This window comes from Teleopsis dalmanni, chromosome 2 (genome assembly GCF_002237135.1).
Source record: "Teleopsis dalmanni isolate 2A chromosome 2, ASM223713v2, whole genome shotgun sequence".
In the NCBI taxonomy this organism is placed as follows: domain Eukaryota; kingdom Metazoa; phylum Arthropoda; class Insecta; order Diptera; family Diopsidae; genus Teleopsis; species Teleopsis dalmanni.
The window spans coordinates 44982608-45004628 of NC_051847.1; the positions used below are offsets into that span (position 1 = coordinate 44982608).

General features: G+C 28.0%; 1 protein-coding gene across 1 annotated transcript; it reads left to right on the top strand.

The window, feature by feature from the left end:
- Window positions 1-10914: 10914 nt before the first annotated feature.
- On the top strand, window positions 10915-19491 carry LOC119674438 (probable serine/threonine-protein kinase DDB_G0272282). The gene is made up of 6 exons (XM_038085576.1): window positions 10915-10935; window positions 14706-15441; window positions 15498-15732; window positions 15827-16272; window positions 18678-18769; window positions 19366-19491. The coding sequence occupies exons 1-6, from the start codon at window positions 10915-10917 to the stop codon at window positions 19489-19491; spliced, it is 1656 nt and encodes a 551-aa protein (XP_037941504.1).
- The last annotated feature ends 2530 nt before the right edge of the window (window positions 19492-22021 follow it).

Genomic DNA, 22021 nt, shown 5'->3' on the forward strand with positions numbered 1-22021 from the left:
ATAGAAAGTTATTAAGTATATGGTGCATGATGTTACAAATAGGAGAGATGTTAATAAAAATTGAATTCATCACTGATGGCTCTTATTTGCTGTACTCAATATACGCATTTTTTTTTACCATAAACTCCTCTGTAAGATACTTTTATTCCATTAAAGAAGCTCATAAAAAAATTTCAATATCCAAATAAAAGGTGTTGAAGTCAAAACCCGTCCTGTTTGTAAAGGAGAAACATATTTCTAAATATATAATTATAAAAGCAACAATAATAATATTAATAATTATAACAAAAATTACAATAGCAATATTTATAATGACAATAGCAATAATTTTGCTGGAGAAGGAGGAGACACTTATATGCAATAATTCTCCTCACTATGTTCTGGTTAATTATTTAAGGGAAATGCTATATTCTTTTATTAAAAATTTCTTTTTTTTTGTTTTACTTTGAATTAAAAACTGGCAAATTATAAGCTGAAATCTGAAAGACTTACCAACATCGCGTAATCAAATCTCAGAAATGTTACAGGCTCCTCGGGGAGTTATGCAGATCTGAGGTCAATTATTGCTTAGTCTGATGAAGTGATAAACAATAATCTAGTCAAGGTGTAGAGAGCGGTTTTGAAGATACCTCGAGTTAAAAAAGAGTATAAGTGCTTAAGTGTACTAGCTCTAAACAGCTTCAACATTAATATATATTATATGTACCTATAATATGTATATAATATATACTTACATTTTATTCAAATCAAAAACTCAACATAAGCTGTATGAAAATGATTTGCTAAAGTGAGTTAAGTGCAATATTTTTTCTTTTCTAACATGCCTCCTTAAGTAATGCCCCCTTAACCAATAACTTCCACTTTTCTCTGTGTGATGTGATATTTCTGTAATTACGTATCTCAGCTTATATCATAGGCGCCTTCTAAGTAATAAATTAGTTTTTCTCAGCCTTTCTATAGTACACCGATCAATTGACTTCCTCGTAAGTGCTAGTTCTGTCACATTATACCACTCTATCATACAAACGATTCAAAGAGTGATAGTGAGTATTCTATGTTTGGTGAGTCACATCGTTTAGTACTACTGTGCCATATATTATCGGAAAATCCCTCCTAAAATATAATAATACAATAAACTAATATTATATATATTAAAACCTGGTATATTAAAACCAATAAGGGTTTAAGTAACGATCAAATTTCTTAGTTTAAATTAAACTGAACTTACGAGTGGGGTATATTCTTACCTACTAACTATGAGATGAGATTGGATTGGATGCAAGAATCCTAATAGCAGCAGATTTTATAAGAAACCTAAAATAATATCATACCATTATTTACTAATACTAAGCATAACAGGTATAATAAAAACAAGTAAATAAAATAAGTATAATATTTTCATTAGGCTTTCATTAAGCTTGAAGGGTACTAGATTAAAATATATTGTGATACTTACGACTTTAATAATCCAAATTAAATTTAATGACTTGATCCAAAGATAGCGCAACAGATCTTATAAACTTTATCTGGCACATTCAAAATTTATGAAATATAGAGTGAAAAGTTATGTATTACCTCTCTATTTCTTTCTAAAATAAAATCATTTATATAAATATATTTAAGTATAAATAAAAAATTTTTTAGTGGAACATAAACATACTTTTTTTTTTCAAATAGGATATTAATTTTAATTGCAAATTTTAGTGCAAACCACACGGTTGCTTCTTTTCTGTAATATCTACTTGATATTCTCAACGGATTCTTTTGACACATTACCTGGGTATCGTCTCCTAACGAAGCGTAGCACCGCGACCATAGTTGATCTTTTGATCAACCCGCCTTATAAAGTGATAAATATTAAAGTAAGACTCTTTAACAATAATTAACTTAGTGACACTCTGAAAATCTGTAATTATAATATTTGCTTGCGATATCACAATGGTTCTACTTTTTAGGCTATGAAAGAGTCTCAATTCATTTAGCACAGAATGTAATCAATATCTGAAAAACTATCATTCTATGTAAATAAATATTTTTGAAGGGTAAATATTTTATATATACAATAGTGGTAAATATTTTTTAAACAATTCAAATTTATACGATTCAATTTTATCTTAAGTATATTAATATTAATGTAACAAAAAATTGGTTTTGATTAACTTTACAGTATATATTAATTTCTGACTCTACCAAAACATAATGAAACTACTTTCTTCTTCTATATAAAATTGAATAAAATATAGTTAAGTACTTGGAAAAAGATATTAACTTACTTCTCTTACTTAATAATATAATCATTTTAAAAGATCAGTGTTGCATCAGTAACTTAATGACCCATTTTGAAATGTAGCTCAGCAAGTTCAAACAAAAACCAATTTTGACCGAAAATATATTAACAAAACAACAACAACAACTGTGAATAATAGAGCAAAACAAAATAAAAGACTCAAGTCACAAACTTAAATTTGCTGATCAACAGAGTTCACTTATATGTGAACGCATGTGACGTCACATGCTTTAGCACTCCGGAAGCATATTAAAGTTGACAATTTTATGTGTAAACAATACTTAAATGTGTAACTTTTGACATGTAAACAATAAAGTTGGGGCTATTTTGCTATTTTATAAAAATTTTATTAAAATTAATTTTGTAGTTTTGCTATGTGATTTGCATAAAGTTTTTTTATGATATTTGGATGTCATTTGATTGTTATATCTTGCGAAAATAAATGAATTTATTTCTTTGAATATGAATTGTTATTAAAATGGATTTTCTTAAATAATTATCGATATTATTTAAATATCCAAAATTTAAAATATTTTTAAATACTAGCATTCTTTTGGTCCACCTAAAATTGTAAAATTTTATAATAATTTTTTTTAACTTTTTTTTAAAAATAACCTCATGCAGCCCCATGAGCATATGGTCCAATGTGTAACTATATATCTATCGTCTTAAACCCTAAATAAGTTAATTGTGAACACAAAGTTTTTACTGATATCGTTAGAGTCTGTGGCGGTTGTATATTCACATGATCTAGGTTGGCCATGCAAATTCGGACAAATAAATTATTGAAACTAATATTTTGATTTAGTAAAAAAACAAAAGTTGTCATTGGTACACGTATAATTATTGTACTCGAAATTGAATTATTTATAATAAATAAACATTAAGAATTAAGTAGGGCAAAGCCTACAAGTCTTCTTTACTTGACTTTGTTATTATTTTGAATATGTAAGTTATGTTATTACCTTTAATAGGTGAAAGATAAAGCTTAAACTAGAAACCCGATGTATTCAAAAATATAGCTTAAGAAGAATAAATAGGAAAGAAAACTATAGTACTATATAACCCACCAGTAACCATAGATATCACCTTAAAATACAGCTTATCAATTTTTTCTCTTATCCAATAATACTAAAGTTTCATCAAAATTAACAGAATAGTTTCCGCTTGGATCCGTAAGAATTAAATTAAAATGATATTAATGCTACACACATAAGGTTTCTTTGACATTGAAGATATCTTTATCGACAGGAATAAAAAAATTTAAATTTTTATTTACTTTTATGAAATCATAAAGAATTCGGTCAATAATATTACATAAAAATATCATCAATATCGAATAGATGATTTCTGTATGATATTAATGTTATATATTATATATCTGCGACGGGAATAAATGTCTTCAATGATGGGAATAAAAATTTTTTAATTTTCAATCCTCCATTTTTATTTTCCTATTTTCCATAAAGATTTCGACCGGAAGATTATGACTACATGGATCCGTAACCAATAAATAAACACAAGATTTATATTAATTTTTTTTTTGTTAATAAATCTAGTTTTGATGTATAAATTATATATATCTTATATATATCATTTATTTATTTTTTTTTTTTGTGATAATGAATCCTCTCTGAATCTAATCGAATGAATTTGATAAGGTTTTTTTGGAATGTTAGTATTAATATACAAAAGAAAAAACTGACAGGTATCTAGTATATACATATATATATTAGAGACATATATATATATAAAATAAAAAAAATAAAAAAAAATATATATATGCATATATATATTGAAGATATATAAACATATATATATATATATGAAAAAAATATATATATACATATATATATTGAAGATATATAAACATATATATATATATATATATTTTTATTATATACCTATTATTTTATTATTATAATTATTATATTATTATTTATTATTAGTATTATGATATAAATTTATATTTTGGAAATTGCCAGTAAGAGCATTTAGCTATCGTTTTTTATATATAATATATTTTTTTAAGTCTACATATTTTTTGATGTAAGATATATATAATATATATACTGTACATATTATATATATAATAAAATGTTTTATTAAATTTCATAAACTTTTTTTTGTTTATGAAATAAAATGGAAGAAACCCCTCCTTTCAAAAGAAAGACGCGCCCAAGCTATTCATGATGCTAAAAATTTTTCCATACAGTTTGTTTCTATTCATAAATTGGGAACCCAATTCACGTATGTACAGACTAAGGTCGTCCCAGTCTTTGCCGCCTAGTGATGCGTATGAAGTGAATGTAATTGTTTCAACCGACTTTTTTATATTTTTAATTGCCTGGTATATTTTCGTACTAATTGAAATGCGCGACAGAGTTTCGCTTCTGTGAGTTTTGTAATTACAATTTAAAATAAGTTCTCAAATTATTTTTATTAGATATTCCATTTGCGTTACTGCCGCCCATCTTACAAGAATCGAGTAGTAAAATTTTATTTCCTAGTACGCAGTCGCGTGCTACTTTTGCATTCAATTGAATTTCATATAAAATTTATTCTTGTGAAATATATCAAGTATTCCGATATACATACGAGTCGATTTTTTATTGACGTGGGAAAATAGTTTCCGTATCCATCATCTGGCATAAAGTGTGAATATAAAAATAAAAATAGTGTTTATTTCACATACATACATACATATATAAACAATATAGGGTTTATATATTATTGATCATTTTTCTTTATAATTTTTTTATTTATTATTATTTGCTTATATTTATAATTATTCATTTTTAATTATCAGTGTTGATTAAAAAATACTTTCTCTATTTAAAGTAAGAACATAGAAATAGAAATAAACAGGGTACTAGCTTCCAATAGAGCGGAGCACTGCAACAGACCTTAACCTGACAGAAGACATTCCGTCTTCCGAAAGAAAGCCAGAATGTCGTCCATTGTGGACCTCCTAATATCAGAAGAGTAGAGTAGTTCTAGTCCCAGTGACCTCCTCCTGGCGCAGATCAAGGCTGGGCAGTCACAGTGGATGTGACTGAAAGTCTTGTCTGCTTTTAAGCAGAGTCGACAATCCATCTGTTGGGACAGGCCCATTTTATTAAGATGATAACGCAATCCATGATGACCCGTTAAATATCCCACCAGCAACCTCAACTCTATTCTGTTGAAGAAGTATACCTTACCATAACTGTAGGAACGAACCAGTTCTTTAGTCTGAAGAACGTAAGAACATAAATAATGATAAGAATTAAAAAGAACTCTTTTGAGGTATTTAAATACGCAAGTCGCTTATGTGTTTATCGGTAACATACTTCAATAGCAAAACCATTAAAGACTTTTAGATGTCAACTATATATATAAACAATAGTAATTATAATCAATAATTAAAATAATATAAAAAAATTTTTTGTTGTTGTAGTTCACTAGTTTTTAAAACCTATCTAAAAACTTATTAGAAATTTCATCATCAAATTTTTTTTTTATAAATATTTAAACTACGTAATCTTTAAATACTTAAATGTTGAGTTCAAAATAAATAAATGATCAAAATAAAATAATGTTATAATTAAGCTACGCAACTCAAAACAAACACTTATTTTAAATATAACGTAATTAATGAAATAGTATGCGATAACATATCTATCAGATACATTTGCCGGCCAATTCGTTTAGCATCATACACCTTGACATTGAAACATGTAAACCTACTGACTGACTGACTGTCTGTTGCGCTATTTTGAATTTATTTGAAACAGGCTTCGGCCTAAAAGTCAATGTAACTATAAAATTGGTTTATATCTGACATTAAACGACATTAAATAAATAACAGCAACTACAGCAATAACAACATTGATAATTTTTTAATTAATTGTTTTTCTAAAATGTCAAGATACTGTTAATGTAACTTCCCTGCATGCGATAAACTTCACATTCTTTGAAAATGTTTAATAAGAGTCAGCAGTGTAGGCGGTTCACCTTGACCAGATTTTTAATGAAATATTTGTGTATCTCTCTTTTGATACCTTTCCTTTGGAGTCGATCTGCCTCCAATATTAGCATAAATGCTTATGTATCTACAACATATGTATCTACAAATATACATATTACTCTGCAGTCATTTAAGTATTCATCAATATGTAAAGCATTTTTTTCTTCCATTCGTTTATTAACTTTGGTTTACTGGTTCAAATCCGGCGCTTGCTGGCTTGTCATCTCACCAATGGAGCAAATCACTTTTTATGGTTGCTTAAACGGTGACTACGTGCTTTTGCCCTAATGGCAGTGGTTTGTGCACACTTCCGTTTCTATTCAATTGCCATTTTGTATTATTGGAAGTGTCGCATTACTCCAAATGACAAAAATAAATAATATTTTTATTTATTTGACAAATGTTTTGATATGAAAATACCAGTAGCTTTGCTAATTTGCAACAAATTATTCATTTTTATTTGATTTTTATTTAAATTTTTTATTATAAAATATATATTCGATCGAGTTGACAATGTATGACACTACTTCTATAGGTCATTTCATTGATTATGAAATTTATAATGTAATCAATGCTTTTAAAAATAATAATTATGATATTTAATCTTCTATGATTTGCACTATCATCCTTTAGGGTTAAAAATGGAGGATTGAAAGATTTTGGCTGCTTCAAGTTTTAAACTCAATTATCCTATATCAATAGCTATATTCATGCTTTTATAGATAGTGATTATGATACTGCTTGCTCTATGATTATCATCCAAGATGGGGCTTGACATCTTCCAATAATAAACTCAATTATCCTATATCTTTCGCTAAAACTATTAAGATTTTCATATCATGAGTTCTGATATCTATCAATATATGTTAACATCATTAAGATAATATGTTAACATCGTTAAGACGATATGTTAACATCGTTAAAGACATACTTTAAAAACTTTGTTGTCGTACCAAAGTTTCAGTTAAATCCGATATTTTTTAATAACAGACTGCAGCCATATTACAAATTGCAGCCAACTAAGCATATTGACCAACATTGTAGCACACAAAATCAATTTACTCACTTGCAAAACGATTATTTGAAGAAACAATACTTTCAATCACGATATTAAAATTAAATATAATTTATTAAAAAATACACTTACTTCTTGAATGAGTTAATTATTTTTAATATTAGTTTATAAACTTTAACTTAAGTTCAGGGGCGTATGAGTAATGCAATCATTCGCAACAGTTAATGATATCAAGATTTTGTATAGAATTCCGAAAAATTGCCATAATAATTACCAGTACTAATCACTAAAAATAATAAAAGTAATTTATAATTATATTAAATATATGTATAGGTTCATTTGTTCTTAATATATCTAATAAAACTAATAATATTTCCTAATAAATATATTTTATAAAAATTTTTTTTTTAAAAAATACTTATATTCAAAATATAAATAAAATAATATTATAATTATAATCGCTAAATATAATGAACGTAATTTACAATTCTATAAAAAATAGGTATAAGTTAATTTGGTCTTAATATAGGTTTCTAATAAAACTAATATTATTTCTTAATAAATTTATTTTTATATAAATATATTTTTAAAAAAATCTTATATCTAAAATAGAAATTAATCACTATAAAAAATAAAAGTAATTTATAATTATATAAAATATTTGTATAAATCCATTTATTTTTAATATATCTACTATAACTAACAATATTTTACAATTAATATGTTCGTATTTACAAAACTATCAATTTCATAATAATACTCGCATCTAAAAATTAATAAATAAAATAATTTTTAAACTCATATTATATATAATATAATTAAGAATTCAAAATGTGTTGATTCTGTTTTAATTATATTTGATAGATCATTCATTCATTATATATTCGACCCATACATAGTCTCTCTGGGTACTATAGCGTTATCATTTGAATTCATTTTTTATCCTAAATGATTATATATTAAAGGAAATATAAATGATAGTTATAAGCACAACCCTAGGAAGTAGTATATAACATAGATACATAGAAACATAGATAGTTTTTATGACTAAGTTTCTTAAGGTATAGTATTAAGGTTAGCATAATTATTGACGCCAACATTGTTATTTTATCAATAATATTAAATATATTTAGCGTCAATAATATCATACACTGACTTAGCTGTGTTTATCTAATCCCGGTTGAAATTGTCTTCTGAAGGTCTAAACAAATAATATCAAAAAAGATTATTATATATTTATTTACAAATCATATTCAACACTTAGTTTCAATAATATTATGAATACCATAATATTATAATATATGGAATATTGAATAAATTTATTGAACATATATATTATATATTTGTAAAGTACGTGAATAGTTCACATAGATTTAATATATAACAAATAACAGACCTACCTAGTATTATTTTTTATAGCTCCGTGCTTGAAATTTAATGGTATTAAAAGATGTGAAAAGATGTGAGATGCGTGGATAGACGTTGTTCAAAAACTATAACCGAAAACATCGAGTATATTAATTGAAGTATTGCAGATAATCCAGGAACTTCAATAACTTCAGTGTTTAATACAGTTTGGCGTATGCGGTATTATAATGCCTTCTGTATTAATCAATATGAATCTTAATATTATATATTTATGTAGTCTATTTACGCTTCTCTCAATTTGTTTAAAATAATATATAATAAAATAATTATTGAATATTTAATAACCTTTTTCCGATTATCGAAATAATGTCTGAAAGAAGCGCAATGCCCTGAACTAGATTCTGACTTAAATTTACATAAAACAACCTCAAATTGACGGTCAATGTGAACTTTAACGTAAAAAATAAATTCACGATCAATTTTTTGTTTTAATGAACAGATGTTCTCCAGCAAAATGCAAAGTTTTGAAACCAAGTAAATGCCTTAACGCACATGAATAAAACTTCATTTATCTTTTCTCAAATGCTGGGAGCAAACGAAGCTCATGTAAAGTCAATAAAATATCTTAACCACAAAAGCTGTTAGATTTATTGGAAGCTAATAGAGACAAAGTGCATTCATTAGACAACAAGTGTTAAAAACTACGGCCTCTACTTAAGAGCAAATGAAATATTGTAATCTTTTTCTGTTTTATTTTTTGTTACTAATATTGTTACTAATACTAAATAAATAAACATAATTCAACTAGAAGACATTTACATGTTGCGATTATTTATTGTAAAGCTTATAGATAACTTGTTTTGGAATTATTTAAGGCGTTACGTTATGTTATAACATTTGCATATAATTAATTATAATTAATTATATTATAATTAATATAATTATAATATTATAATTAATATATAATATAATATAATTTAGTTCCAAGCCTGGCATTTGCAGCCCAACAAATTATATATGGACTATAAACTAATCATTTTTGTGACCATTTTTTGCGACAGGCAAATAGTTAGTGGACCCTTACTGTCTTAGCAGCCAGGTCAAGGGCTACTTGGCCCATCTATTCCAAATATAGAACCTCTGACTTAATCTGTAGAAACAAATCTGAGGTTTCTAAGCTAATATCTGTCTTTACGGGTCACTGGTCCATAGGACGGCATGGAGCAAGACTTGGCCTTCCCTGTGGTACCTCATGTAGTGCGTGTCTACCAATACTTGAAGAAATGACACCAGAACACCTGATGTGTTTTTGTCCAGGTCTGGCCAAAACTAGGTTTAAGTTTCTGGGGGCCCCTTTCTTCAAATCACTTAGCGATATCTCCAGCATCAGCATTAGCCAGATTCTTGCCTTTGTTAATGCCTCTGGTTGGTTCTAGTTTGATCCTCAATCTACTACCCACTATTACGAGGTTTTTGTGGACTCAAAACGGCTTTCATCCTTAGCTATTTGAGGAGGATTCGTCCTCCCTCCACCACAACTAACTAACTAACATAAACTAATCAAATAAAAATTCGAATATTAACTAAATGGTCAGTTCAAAGACAGAGTTGGGACTATTAAGGCTCTGATAGTAACTCGAAGAAGACTTAAATATACTCAAAGAAATTAGAAAACACTACACAGTATACCATCAAACACAGAGTAGTATTCTGAATAATTCGAAGAAAGTTTTACTGTAATCGAAAAAATGAGAAAAGTCTACACAATATACCACCAAAGGCAGAGTAATGTCCATTAAGAATCTTGGGGTTATTCGAAGAAAGTTTGACTATACTCGAAGAAATCAGAATACACTACGAAATATATTAATTAATCACTAGCAAGGCTCTGGTAACAACGAAACTGGTCAAATTAGTAGTCTAGGAAGTCCTAACACATGATTAAATTAAAACTTAATTATCTGAATAACTTCCATGTGTTTTTACTTTAAATTCCTGAAGTAATTTAACAAGTTTAATTATTGCTTAACAATAAATGGCTTTAATGTTTTATAGTTTTCCTAACTTAAGTCTAATTTAATTTCTGAATAATTATATCCATAAATCGAGACAATTTTTGCTAAATATTACATATATAACAATAGGCCTTTAGCAATTTTTTTTTTTAAAATATTAATACATATTTTTCATTTTACCACAGTCGTGACATTTGATTTTGCAAGTATGTATTGTAATATGACCTACAACCCTCAACCGGTAAGCTCATTACACTAATCACTTCAATGCATTGTTCATATTAAATGAATTCTCATTTTCCAATAATTCCTAAAATTATATTTACGTTGTGTACAAAGGAAACTAAAATACTAATTTCAACGTTATCATGCCTATATATCTTTTACCTTAACAATTTTGTTACAAACCGACTATTTTTTTTAACATATATATATTTCTCTATAACACACATAGGTATATTGAAATGTCTTTTCGACTTAGAATCTGATGCATTTCTGTATATAAAACTATAAACTCATTTTGGGTAGTTACTTGGAATAGACGCTATAGGACATAGCAAGCTAATTTTAACTGTTTGTTTTCTTCATCTGGAATTTCAAAAAATGCTTGCAAATATTCCATCGGCTAGCCTAAAAACTATTACTACTATAAAGTATAGTATAGACTAGCATAAAAACTACAACTATGATATTTGATTAGATATATGGATAGATAGACGTACAGACATCGCTAAGTCCAATATTTTTCTTATTATTATTGTTAGAGGATGTGGAACTGCGACAGTAGGGTTTATTGTGACCCCTTCTGGATTTAGAGTGGGTCTCTAAGCTCTTTTGCGTCAATAAATAGTAGTATAGAATCTAGTTTACAGAGTTTGATTGCCTCTTCCGTAAGAATATACATTCCCAGGAGTCTATTCCGTATATGCATTAACGCAGGGCACTCTAACAGCACATATGTGGCTGACTCTTCATACTCTTCACAGAATCTGCAGTTTGCATCCGTAAGTATACATAGTCTTGTAAGGTGGTGTTTTAGTTTACAGTGCCCTGTTACGATTCCTGTGATGATTCCAAGTTTTTCTTTTGATAGGTTCATACAACCCTGGTATCTCTTATTGTTATAGGTACCAATAAGTGATTTGGATTTGGATGCTTTTATTCTAGTTCCGGCCCCATCATCAGTGTGGCTGCTCCTTTCCTGACTACTTTGATTCTTCTTCTTACTACGACCTAGAATATATATGCTCAAATAATCGTCCATCGTCTTCAGGGTGTTATAAACTGCTTCACAAGTCTAATATATATGTAACTTAAAATGGAATACACTTAAGAGCATAATTTGAACCTCATTTATATATATATTATTTATAACATTTATTAATTTTTTAAATTTGTTTTTAATTTATTAAAATATAACTCATAAAAAATATTTAGACCAACCACTTTGGCATTTTTATACCCATTCAGTTGAGCATTTTTAGCAAAAGTGCAATGAAATGTGTCAAAAAGGCAACCTCATATTAGCATAAAAACCTAAACATGTCATTTACATTTCTCTTCAAATGGCACTTGTTGACCTGATGAGCTGCAAGTTGCACACTTCTGTCAAGATACTTCAAACTGTTGGCAAAATATTTTGTCTCTCGTATTCATTCTCGTATTTCACATTTCATTTGAAATGAAAGCAAAATATTTTTAATGAAATTTTATTTATATATTTCTTAAAATATCAAATATTTTTAATAGACAAACCACTTAAAATTTAATATTCTTTAGACTTTATAATAAGGAAAATGTTTATAAAGATATTTTTAAAGAAATTTTAAGGGCTTCGAACCGGAATTTTTCCCGTTCCGGTTCAAAACAAAAAAAGATATCGGTTCGGTTCCGGTTTTCACTCCAACAAAAATATCGGTTTTTTTCGGTTTTCGGTTCGGTTCCGGTTTAAAGCCCTGGAAATTATTAGTAGAATTGTTTTATTTAAGATTTTTTAGTGCTGTTAGTTAGCAGTTAAAATGTGTTGTTTCAATGAAATTATTATTCTATGATTTTTTACTATATTATTATTTTTAGTATCAATGTTTCTTTATTATTTTCTCGCGTTTTAAGTATTATCAGCTAACAAATTGGTTTTTTCTTACTTTTATGTATACGTCATACTTCAACTAAGTTGAGCACTGTCTGTATGCATCGGTGAAGTGAAGTTGTTCGTAATTGATATGAGTTTAATTTGCATACTAAATCATTGTATTGTATATATTTGCAATTTGTGACTTAATTACTTAAGTAAATGCTATTTTTAAGTAAATGCTATACTTAAATAAATGCTATATTTTACTATTTCTTACTGAAATTTATTAGTTTATTTCCTTTTTACTCTTTATATCGTTTAAAATATATTAAATAGATTGCTATGGTTATTGTAATATAAACGATACACGAATAGACGAATTTGTTTCGAAAGAGAATCTTTACTGAAAGAGGAAGTAATCAGTGTGCTTAATGGGGAAAATGATCCTGATTGGGAAAGATTGATTAACTATATTACTAGTGCTTTGAAATACAGAAAACTTATTATAAACGAATTTTTATTACTTTTTAATTAAAATTTGAAACATAATCTTTAAATTTTAATTTAAATTACGAATAATTTTTAATTAGAAGGCAAATTTATATAAATCCAATACCTCCGACAGACGACTATCAAATCAGTGTCATATTCTTTATTTTTTAATATATTTTTAAATAACTATGACCAATGTTTTTAGATTTAAGGCATAATACTTACTATGTTAAAAAATTTTGAAATTGAATAATAAAAAAGTATCTATCTATATCTCTATCTATCTATGTACGATGGTATGAATATATAGAAGTGAAATTGTTTTACAGTCAAATATCAAGTGCGACTACTACAATAATAACTTCTTCTCAAAGAGTTTCTTCTCACAGGGTTTCTTTTTGAGCTCAATCAGCTTACCGGAACCCCTCCAACTTTGAACGCAAACATATATAAAATATTTAACATTGTATTCAAAATAAAGCTCATCTCTAAAATTATATTTAAGAAAAAGTTAATTTTAATATCTCTACTGATTCAGAAAATATCGAACTATGATGGTCTTATGTTCATTTTGACACACTATGCAACGGTTCTTAAATAATTAAATTTTTACCTTCAAAGGCAATATTTTTTTTGGAATGCTATTAATGCCTACTGATCTTTACAAAACACATTGAACATTTTACCGGCTCTAATAAAAGAGAATTATATATTCTGTAAGCTACAGTATGTTTTGGGTTGAGAAACACTGGTCTAAATGAATTTAAAAAAATTTAAGAGCGGATGTACACCATATTTTGTTGCATACATTTAGGCTTAATTTACTTAATTAAAAACATTGCTGAATGAATTAAATTATTGAGTAAAAATTTATACTCAATACTTAAACTCAAAAAACTAAACTAATTAATGAAAGAAATTTTAAAAATAATAATATTCATTTATTATTTAATTTTAACAATAATAAAAAATTTTATTAAAAAATATTAATAAAATTTAAATAAATATTATTATTAATAATACTAAGCGCTCCACAAGCTGGTAAACATAGTTCTACCTTTTATTACATTTTTATAAAAATGTGTAAAGTGCTTTCAGCTAATAATATGATAATTTAATTAAATAATATTTTAGAAAAATAAAAAACAAATATATAATTATATAAATAAAAAAAATTAAAAAAATAAATATAACTATTATTTTTATTAAATAATAAATTTTAAATATAAATATAAATAAATATAAAAATATTATTAGAAATTATTTTAAATCAAAAATAAACACTTTTCTGTTACATGGATTAAAATCTATTTAAATCCAACTTAATAAGAGATTATTTTTAGAGATTATACATATAAGCATTGTATATTTCTTTACATTTAATTGTAATTATATTAAAGTTTAATTTAATTTAATTTTTCATCATTTTTTATTCTCTTCTCCAGGACAAACTGCTTAGTAAACTCGAAGAAAGTGAGCCCGATCCTCCCACATCGCAAGAAGATGAGTGCGTTATTTGTATTAATGCACGTGCCACGATGCAAACATCGCCTTGTGGCCATCGCGTTGTGTGTAGACGTTGCTTTGTGAAGACTATACAAAGTGCAGTAGCGCAACGTTTACTGCCTTTGCGTTGCGTTATATGTAGAGCACGTGTAAATCGTTTGACTTCCAGTTCGGGTACATGGCGCATACAAGAATCAGCGAGTAGTTATTCCATGGGTGCCAAAAGTTGGGCCTCTGCTGGTGTAGGACCAGGTGGTTTACCTGCTTCAGCAAGTTCCTATTCTATGGGTGATGCCCATTTGGGGCACAATAACTTTCATGTATCAGTACAAGGACGATATCCGCGTAGTCCTAATGGGCGAGTAGCGCAATCATCTAGTCTTTATTCAATGAGTTCAACAGGTTCCTCTACAATGTCTGGTGTTTCACATATGTCGGCGTTCTCGAAAACGTCTTCCATTTCAAGTGGTCTCTGCTCGCCTGCTTCACCTATCTCACCATCAGCTAATTCATATACACAGACTGCAACAGTGTTAAATAATCATTTAGCACCACCAATACTTAATATGTCACATTCATCATCGTCACCGTCGGGTTCATCAGGTGGTTCATTATCGCCACGTGAATTTCATCATGTGCATTCACATCATGCCGGTTGTCCTAGCGGTTGCTCAGGTGAATATAATTTTATTTTCTTTATATTACTTTTCATAAAGTAATTCTATTTGTAGGTGCAGTACCAAGGAAGCCACTTCATTCTTTAAGCAACTCATCTTCAAGCGGTTCGTGTAGTAGTGCAGGCAGCTGTATTAGTTTTCCCCCGCCTACAAATACCTATCCCGGTCGACGACATACCAAAGGACGTTTAGTTGATTTGCAAAATCGCTTACCGCCTATAAAAGAATTCCGTAGCCCTGCCAAAGTACCGCATCCTTCACCAGTGCATATAAGTAATCCACGTTTTCGGTATGTGTTTGTTTTCTATTTTATTACATTATCCGCTTACAATTTAGAACTTAGAATATTAATAAAAATTAATTCAAATCTATTTTTATATTAGTTATGCTTCCTACACAAAATCTGCTACGAATGCACATGAAACGGCTCCGTTGTTACGGGAACCTCCCTCGCCTCCCAGGCGTCCTATGAATATACAAATTAGTTCATCACTTTCCACATTGGGACCGCCGCCACTTAAAGCTGGTGGCGCAAAAATAAGTCCAATGACCTCAAAGAACGCATTGCCCAAAAACGCGTACGTAGTTGGCAAAGATAAGAAAGGCAACGCCAACGCAAAATCTATTGGCAACAGCAACAAACTGAGCCTGTCGACCAATTCCAACAACAATAACAACAGCAACAACAACATCGGCGGTAAAAAAATATTGCACGACCAGAACGCTAATGCGGCAACAGTTAAATCAACTGCCACGAACTCCAAAGCGCACACACAGCATTCAAGCTCTTCCACCAGAAGTTTTCCATTGTTCTCAAGCAATAACCACAGTAAGTCATCAGCATTCCACAAATAATAATAACAGATAATAATAATTTAATTAACTGTGGGGCTTGTTCATTGAGCGTACGAATTTAATTATTAAATCCGCATGAAAGGGAATTGTTATTCCATAATTCGAAATTAATTCATGTTTATTCTCATCGTTTTATTAGGTTGAGAAAATATTTTTATATAATATTTAATATAGTACACGGAATCCAAATAAATCAAATAAAAAATAGAATAGATAGTGCTCAAAGGTTGAATTAATATACATAAAGTATTTATTAAGTACTTGATTAGTTAAATTTATTAATAATTTTGCTTTTATTATAATCGAAAACTAATTCCTCATGTGCGACTCTTAGTATCACAATAAGTCACGGACAAAATTATATATTATTTATATTATCACACATATATAAAACCCTGTTATCAAGCAAATATAAAATAAATTATATTAACTCTCACTCAATAACCTCCAAAATATTGCCTGAACCTACTATTAGCGTACATATACCTAAAAGTAAAAAAAAAATGCTTTTTCAATAATAAAAATTTATAGCTGAACTCAAGTCCCAAAAATCTCTAGGTGCACCTTTCCAAAAGCTGTGATCAAATTGTTCATCTATAAAGAGCTTAAAAATATTACCCGGTATTTGATTTCAGATCAGAAAAAACTTTGTCAGCCTCATTTCTAAAATAATTATTTTTAATAAGCAACACTAGTAAAACAATTCATCCGGGATCATAATATATGACACTAAAGAAATCTACTTTACTCTCAATTCAAAAAATCAATATCTCTAACAAGTAAACTAACTAATATATGTCAATCAAAGAAATATGTTATATCTGAGCATAGCAGACAAACAATTGGGCAGACGAACTCTGCTGTCGGATCTCTAGACTGACCTGGCCTAAACTAAACAAAAAACGTAGCAGTCAATTGCTCAATTAGTTTTACAATTGTTTTAATATGAAGACATGCTATTTGACTGAGTCTATCCTATAATGACTGTTGTCGAGGTTCTGGTTCTGCGGATAAGAACAAAACTCTGCTCCACCTCATGTCTCAGTGTCCGTTCTTAGCTAGGAGAGAAGCTAAAGTTTTCAGAGTCCATTACCGAACTGACTTAGCTATCATTCTACAAACTTAGAAACTTAAGTTTATAGTCCATAGACTTATCAGGTTGATTCATCTTTACCTAATGCGGGAGTCGTGACTTACTGCGTTGCTTGTATGCTGACCTCTAATCTGTAGATGTACTAATACTTATTATGTGGTACTAGAATGGGTCATTATTTGAATTCAAGTGAATTTTGAGCATTGGCCGCCACTCAAACCTAACCCAAACTATCTAATATTACAAAAATATTTAGTTTGAAGATATTGATTTATTTAGTCTATTTGTTTGTTTTATATACATTTTATCATGGTATTTTATTGTAGCGTTAAGTCTAAATAAATACGATTTTACAATGAGATCTTGACCATACTGAAAGATTTGTTGCGACGTGTGTGCCTAAATAAATACTAATTTTTAATTAGATGTTAACCATACTGAAACATTTGTTGCGACATATGTGCCTAAATAGACACTAATTTATAATGCGATTATAATTATAATGAAATGTTTGTTTCGCCGTATTGCCTAAATAAATAGCTTAAAATAATTAATTATGTGCCTGATTCAACATCTTAATTACTCTAAGATAAAACAATGGGTACATGTTCATACTTGAACAGGGTTACCTATACGTTTCTTATACAATAAGCTTATTCTCTAAAATTTATATCTTATTTTTCCTGTATTCCGCTTCCTATATTTAACGTTAGAGTGCAAAACATTCTATACTTTAAGAACTTCTAAATGATTTCATAAGTGAGACATTTATGCAGTTGTATCAGAATGGACCTATAGGTTCTAAGTAAGTTGATTAACTAGATCAGTAGTTCCCACCCTTTTTTGGACCAAGGAGCATTATGATATTTTTTGTTTTTGATAAAGACTACTAAGTTTAAGAATTATTTATTTTAATATATTTTATGCCTCTATGGTATTATGTATAAGAAATTGTAAAAGTGCATATGTACATTATATAGATCATAAAATAGATATATAATTACTTAAAAATTTTTTGTTATTCTTTTGTAATAAGTGAGGTTTCGGTAGACAAACTACCAGCAATGAATCCATAACTGTTAAACTGGATTCTCAGTCCATTTTTAACCAACTCGCAGGTCACTAGATTGTCTGTCACATTTATCTAAACTAACCTAACCTAACAATAATAACAAATAGTTTTTCTAATCGTAAATAAAAAATCAAAACCATATAATTTTTTTGCAGTGTATCAACATTTATAGTTTAAAGTCTTATTCTCTTCTTTTTTCTGATAATAATTTCAGAGGAAAAAGCTGACAATAAAAAGAATGAAACGGTTGAGCGTAAGAAGAAGGAAGAAAAGCTTAAATTGAAAGCAGAAAAGGAAGCAAGAAAGGTGGGTCATTGTGGTGAAAGTGGTGGTGGTGGTGTTAATGAAGGTGGTGGTGGGTTATTATGCTTCTATGGCGGTTTGGCTGCCTGGAAAGTGATGTCGGTAATTGGCTTCATTCATGGATGTTTTTGATTTGCTTGTCCTTGTTTCTTTCTTTTTGCATCCATTTTGATTTTATATTTTTGTGCATTTTTAAATATATATAATTTATGTATTATGTATATTGTAATGTCTAATTTTAGTTTCGCATATGTCAAAAATAGACCTATATGTCTTTAGTGGGTTAATGACTTAAATTATAGCGAATCTCAAAGGAAAATAACTTTGTCTTGCATGTCGCATGTGTGAAACTTTTCAAGAAAAAACTTTATTGAGAAGTTTTCTTTGATTTTTGTTAAGTTTTTCTTTTCTTGAAGTTTAACTGAAGTTTGCTTAGGGTTTTCTTAACTTTTCAAAATATTTATGTGTAAAATATATATTTGTAATGTATTGATATTTATGATAAATAATCCAAAGAGTTTTCTTTTATATAGTTTGGATGTAAATTTTAATATATATGTATATATATATATATAAATTTTTTTTTTCTCTTTTGATAGGAAGAGAAGCGTCTTGCAAAGGAGGAAGAACGTCTTGCTAAAATTATAGCTAAGGAAGAAAAGAAAAAGGGCAAGAAAGAAGCGAAAGAATTACTATTAGCAAACGATGGCAATAACAAAAAATAAAAAAAATTTAATATACTTAATTAATTTAAATATAAATAATTTTAATTATTATTAAAACATTGTAGAAGAACGTTCTTTTTTATATTGTTATCTAACTAATCTTATTTTTCTTTATACAGAATTTGTGTTGCATATTAAAATGTAAATAAATAAAATATATTCAATTTTTAGTTAATATTTAAAAATATATAAAATAGAAATAAAAAACGATTTACTTAATAATAATATTCTCAAAAATGCCAATCTTTAAAGCAATATATTATCAAAATATTTTTGAAAAAAGTTTTTAATTTTTTAAAACTTTATTGCCACTGTATTAAAAACTTATCTTATAACTCTTTAATATCTTCTATATAAAGTTTTTATATTTTAATCACACCTTATCTGCACTTTTGACATCCCAATATGAAAGAAAAGCCAAGGTTTTAACACTTTTTTTGTACAAATTGCAAAAAGTTGTTTTTTAGCGCAACAATTTTAAAGAACAAATATTTTTGACACATTTAAGCACCACAAAAAATGACTGATTATAAACCATGGAGTGCCAAAATATTTTAAAAAATTATTTATTTAATTCTTTATTACTTAATTTTTAATAATAATTCCTAGTAAGACTTAGTAAACCTTTTCCTAGACTCTATGAGTACGAGAGTTTATTAGAAAAGGACTTAAAATTTTGCACCTTTTGCACAGAGAATATTAAGTTGCTTTATTGTTGCTATTTTTAATTAAATAAAATAATATTTTAATCCATGTTTGGATTATTTATGAAAATTTAATATCCAATAAGTTCAATCTTAAATTTTATATAGTTCCATAGACCTTAATTAATTTAATTTTTATTCTTAAAGTCAATACTGACGAAAGAAGCTATGTTTCTTAATAGAAACTATTGTTTTAATAGAGAAATATTATTTTCGTAATACCTAATAAAGGGGTATTTTACATTCGTAATACCTAATAGAGAGGTGTTATTTTCGTAATACCTAATAGAGAGGTTTTTTTATTATAATACCTAATAGAAAGATATTTTTATATACGTAAAAATTATTTACAAGAAATATGGTCAGTCAAAAATTCAATTACTTAATAAATAATAAAAATGTTGTTGTTGTAGTTCACTACTGTTCAAAATACGTCTTTAATTCATTTAATTTTTTCAATAGTTAATAATAGAATAAAGGAAATACAACTCTCTTAATGAGACACCCCGTAAAAACATCAATATTGTAGTAGGTTTACTCACAGATCACAGCATTTAAGGTAACCATGCTAGAAGATTAAATCTCCCTTTCAATCATACCCGCCGCAGTTGGGATAAAGACGATGAAAGTACCACCTACCTGCTTTGTTTCTGTCCAGCACATGCGTGATGCCCCATTTACCAACCTCACGACCTTCCCTTTAATAGCAATACAAACTTTGCCAAAAGCTCTAAGTAGTTCTAACCTCTGACTTTTTCAATATATGGTAACACAATGGACCTATAAACCTTAGTGAATTCCTTGGCATCGCCAGTATAAACTACTTCCCTACCTTATTATAGAATAAAATATTCTAATCTTATTGAAAATCAGTCTAATAGTAAATTTGTTGAATGCTCTCTTTCCGTAGAAAAAATAATGCTAGCAGATCTTTAGTGCCGAAAATCACATTAATGATTGTTGCCGAAGGATTTGCTGTCATTAAGATAGAAACAGTGCTTTACAGTGCTAGAAATCATTTTCTAGATATTTTGGACAACACATAAAATATTATCTAATATATTATTTTATTTTGTTAATACATATACATAACATATAAAACATACTACGTTCACTGATAATATACTTAAATACTTAAGGAAAGTACATACCACAATTGCAGTCATACTACCCTTATGAACTATATGTCTATTCTGAATAATCTCTCAGCTAGATTTTACTTGTCTTTAACGACAAGCATGCTTTACCTGAAGAACATATTTTCATTCTATATCTGAGGAAAACTCCGACGGACAATATAACCACTATTATATTTTTCTAAACATGTGTATGTAGAGAATAAGGGAATAACGATGACAGGAATAGACTGCTCAACCCCATATCTTCAGATTCCGTGTCTCCAAACCCCTCTGTAGACCTTGTGCAAATGGTGTAGAAACATCGTGGAAGATCTTTCTTTTTAGTTTGTTGTTAAAATACTGAATTATTATGATACGGAATGAATCAATTAAGGTTTCAACATTATATATAGGATATATATAGGGTATACCCTTATATCATATGAAAGTCTCAATACTTTATGATTACAATTATATTTATTTTTAGCTTATTTTAATTAGTATGGTTTATCATCTAATTTATAACTGAGTACTCTTATAAAAATGTAACCGATATTCACTTATTTATACTATATCACGGCTTATATATTGCAATTTTTTTATATTTATTTCAAAGATATTTTTTTAATATCAGTGGCAATATTATGTACACTCTAAATAAAATTATAAAATTTATAATAAAGATGTGTTAAAAAAGTTATTGAGCTT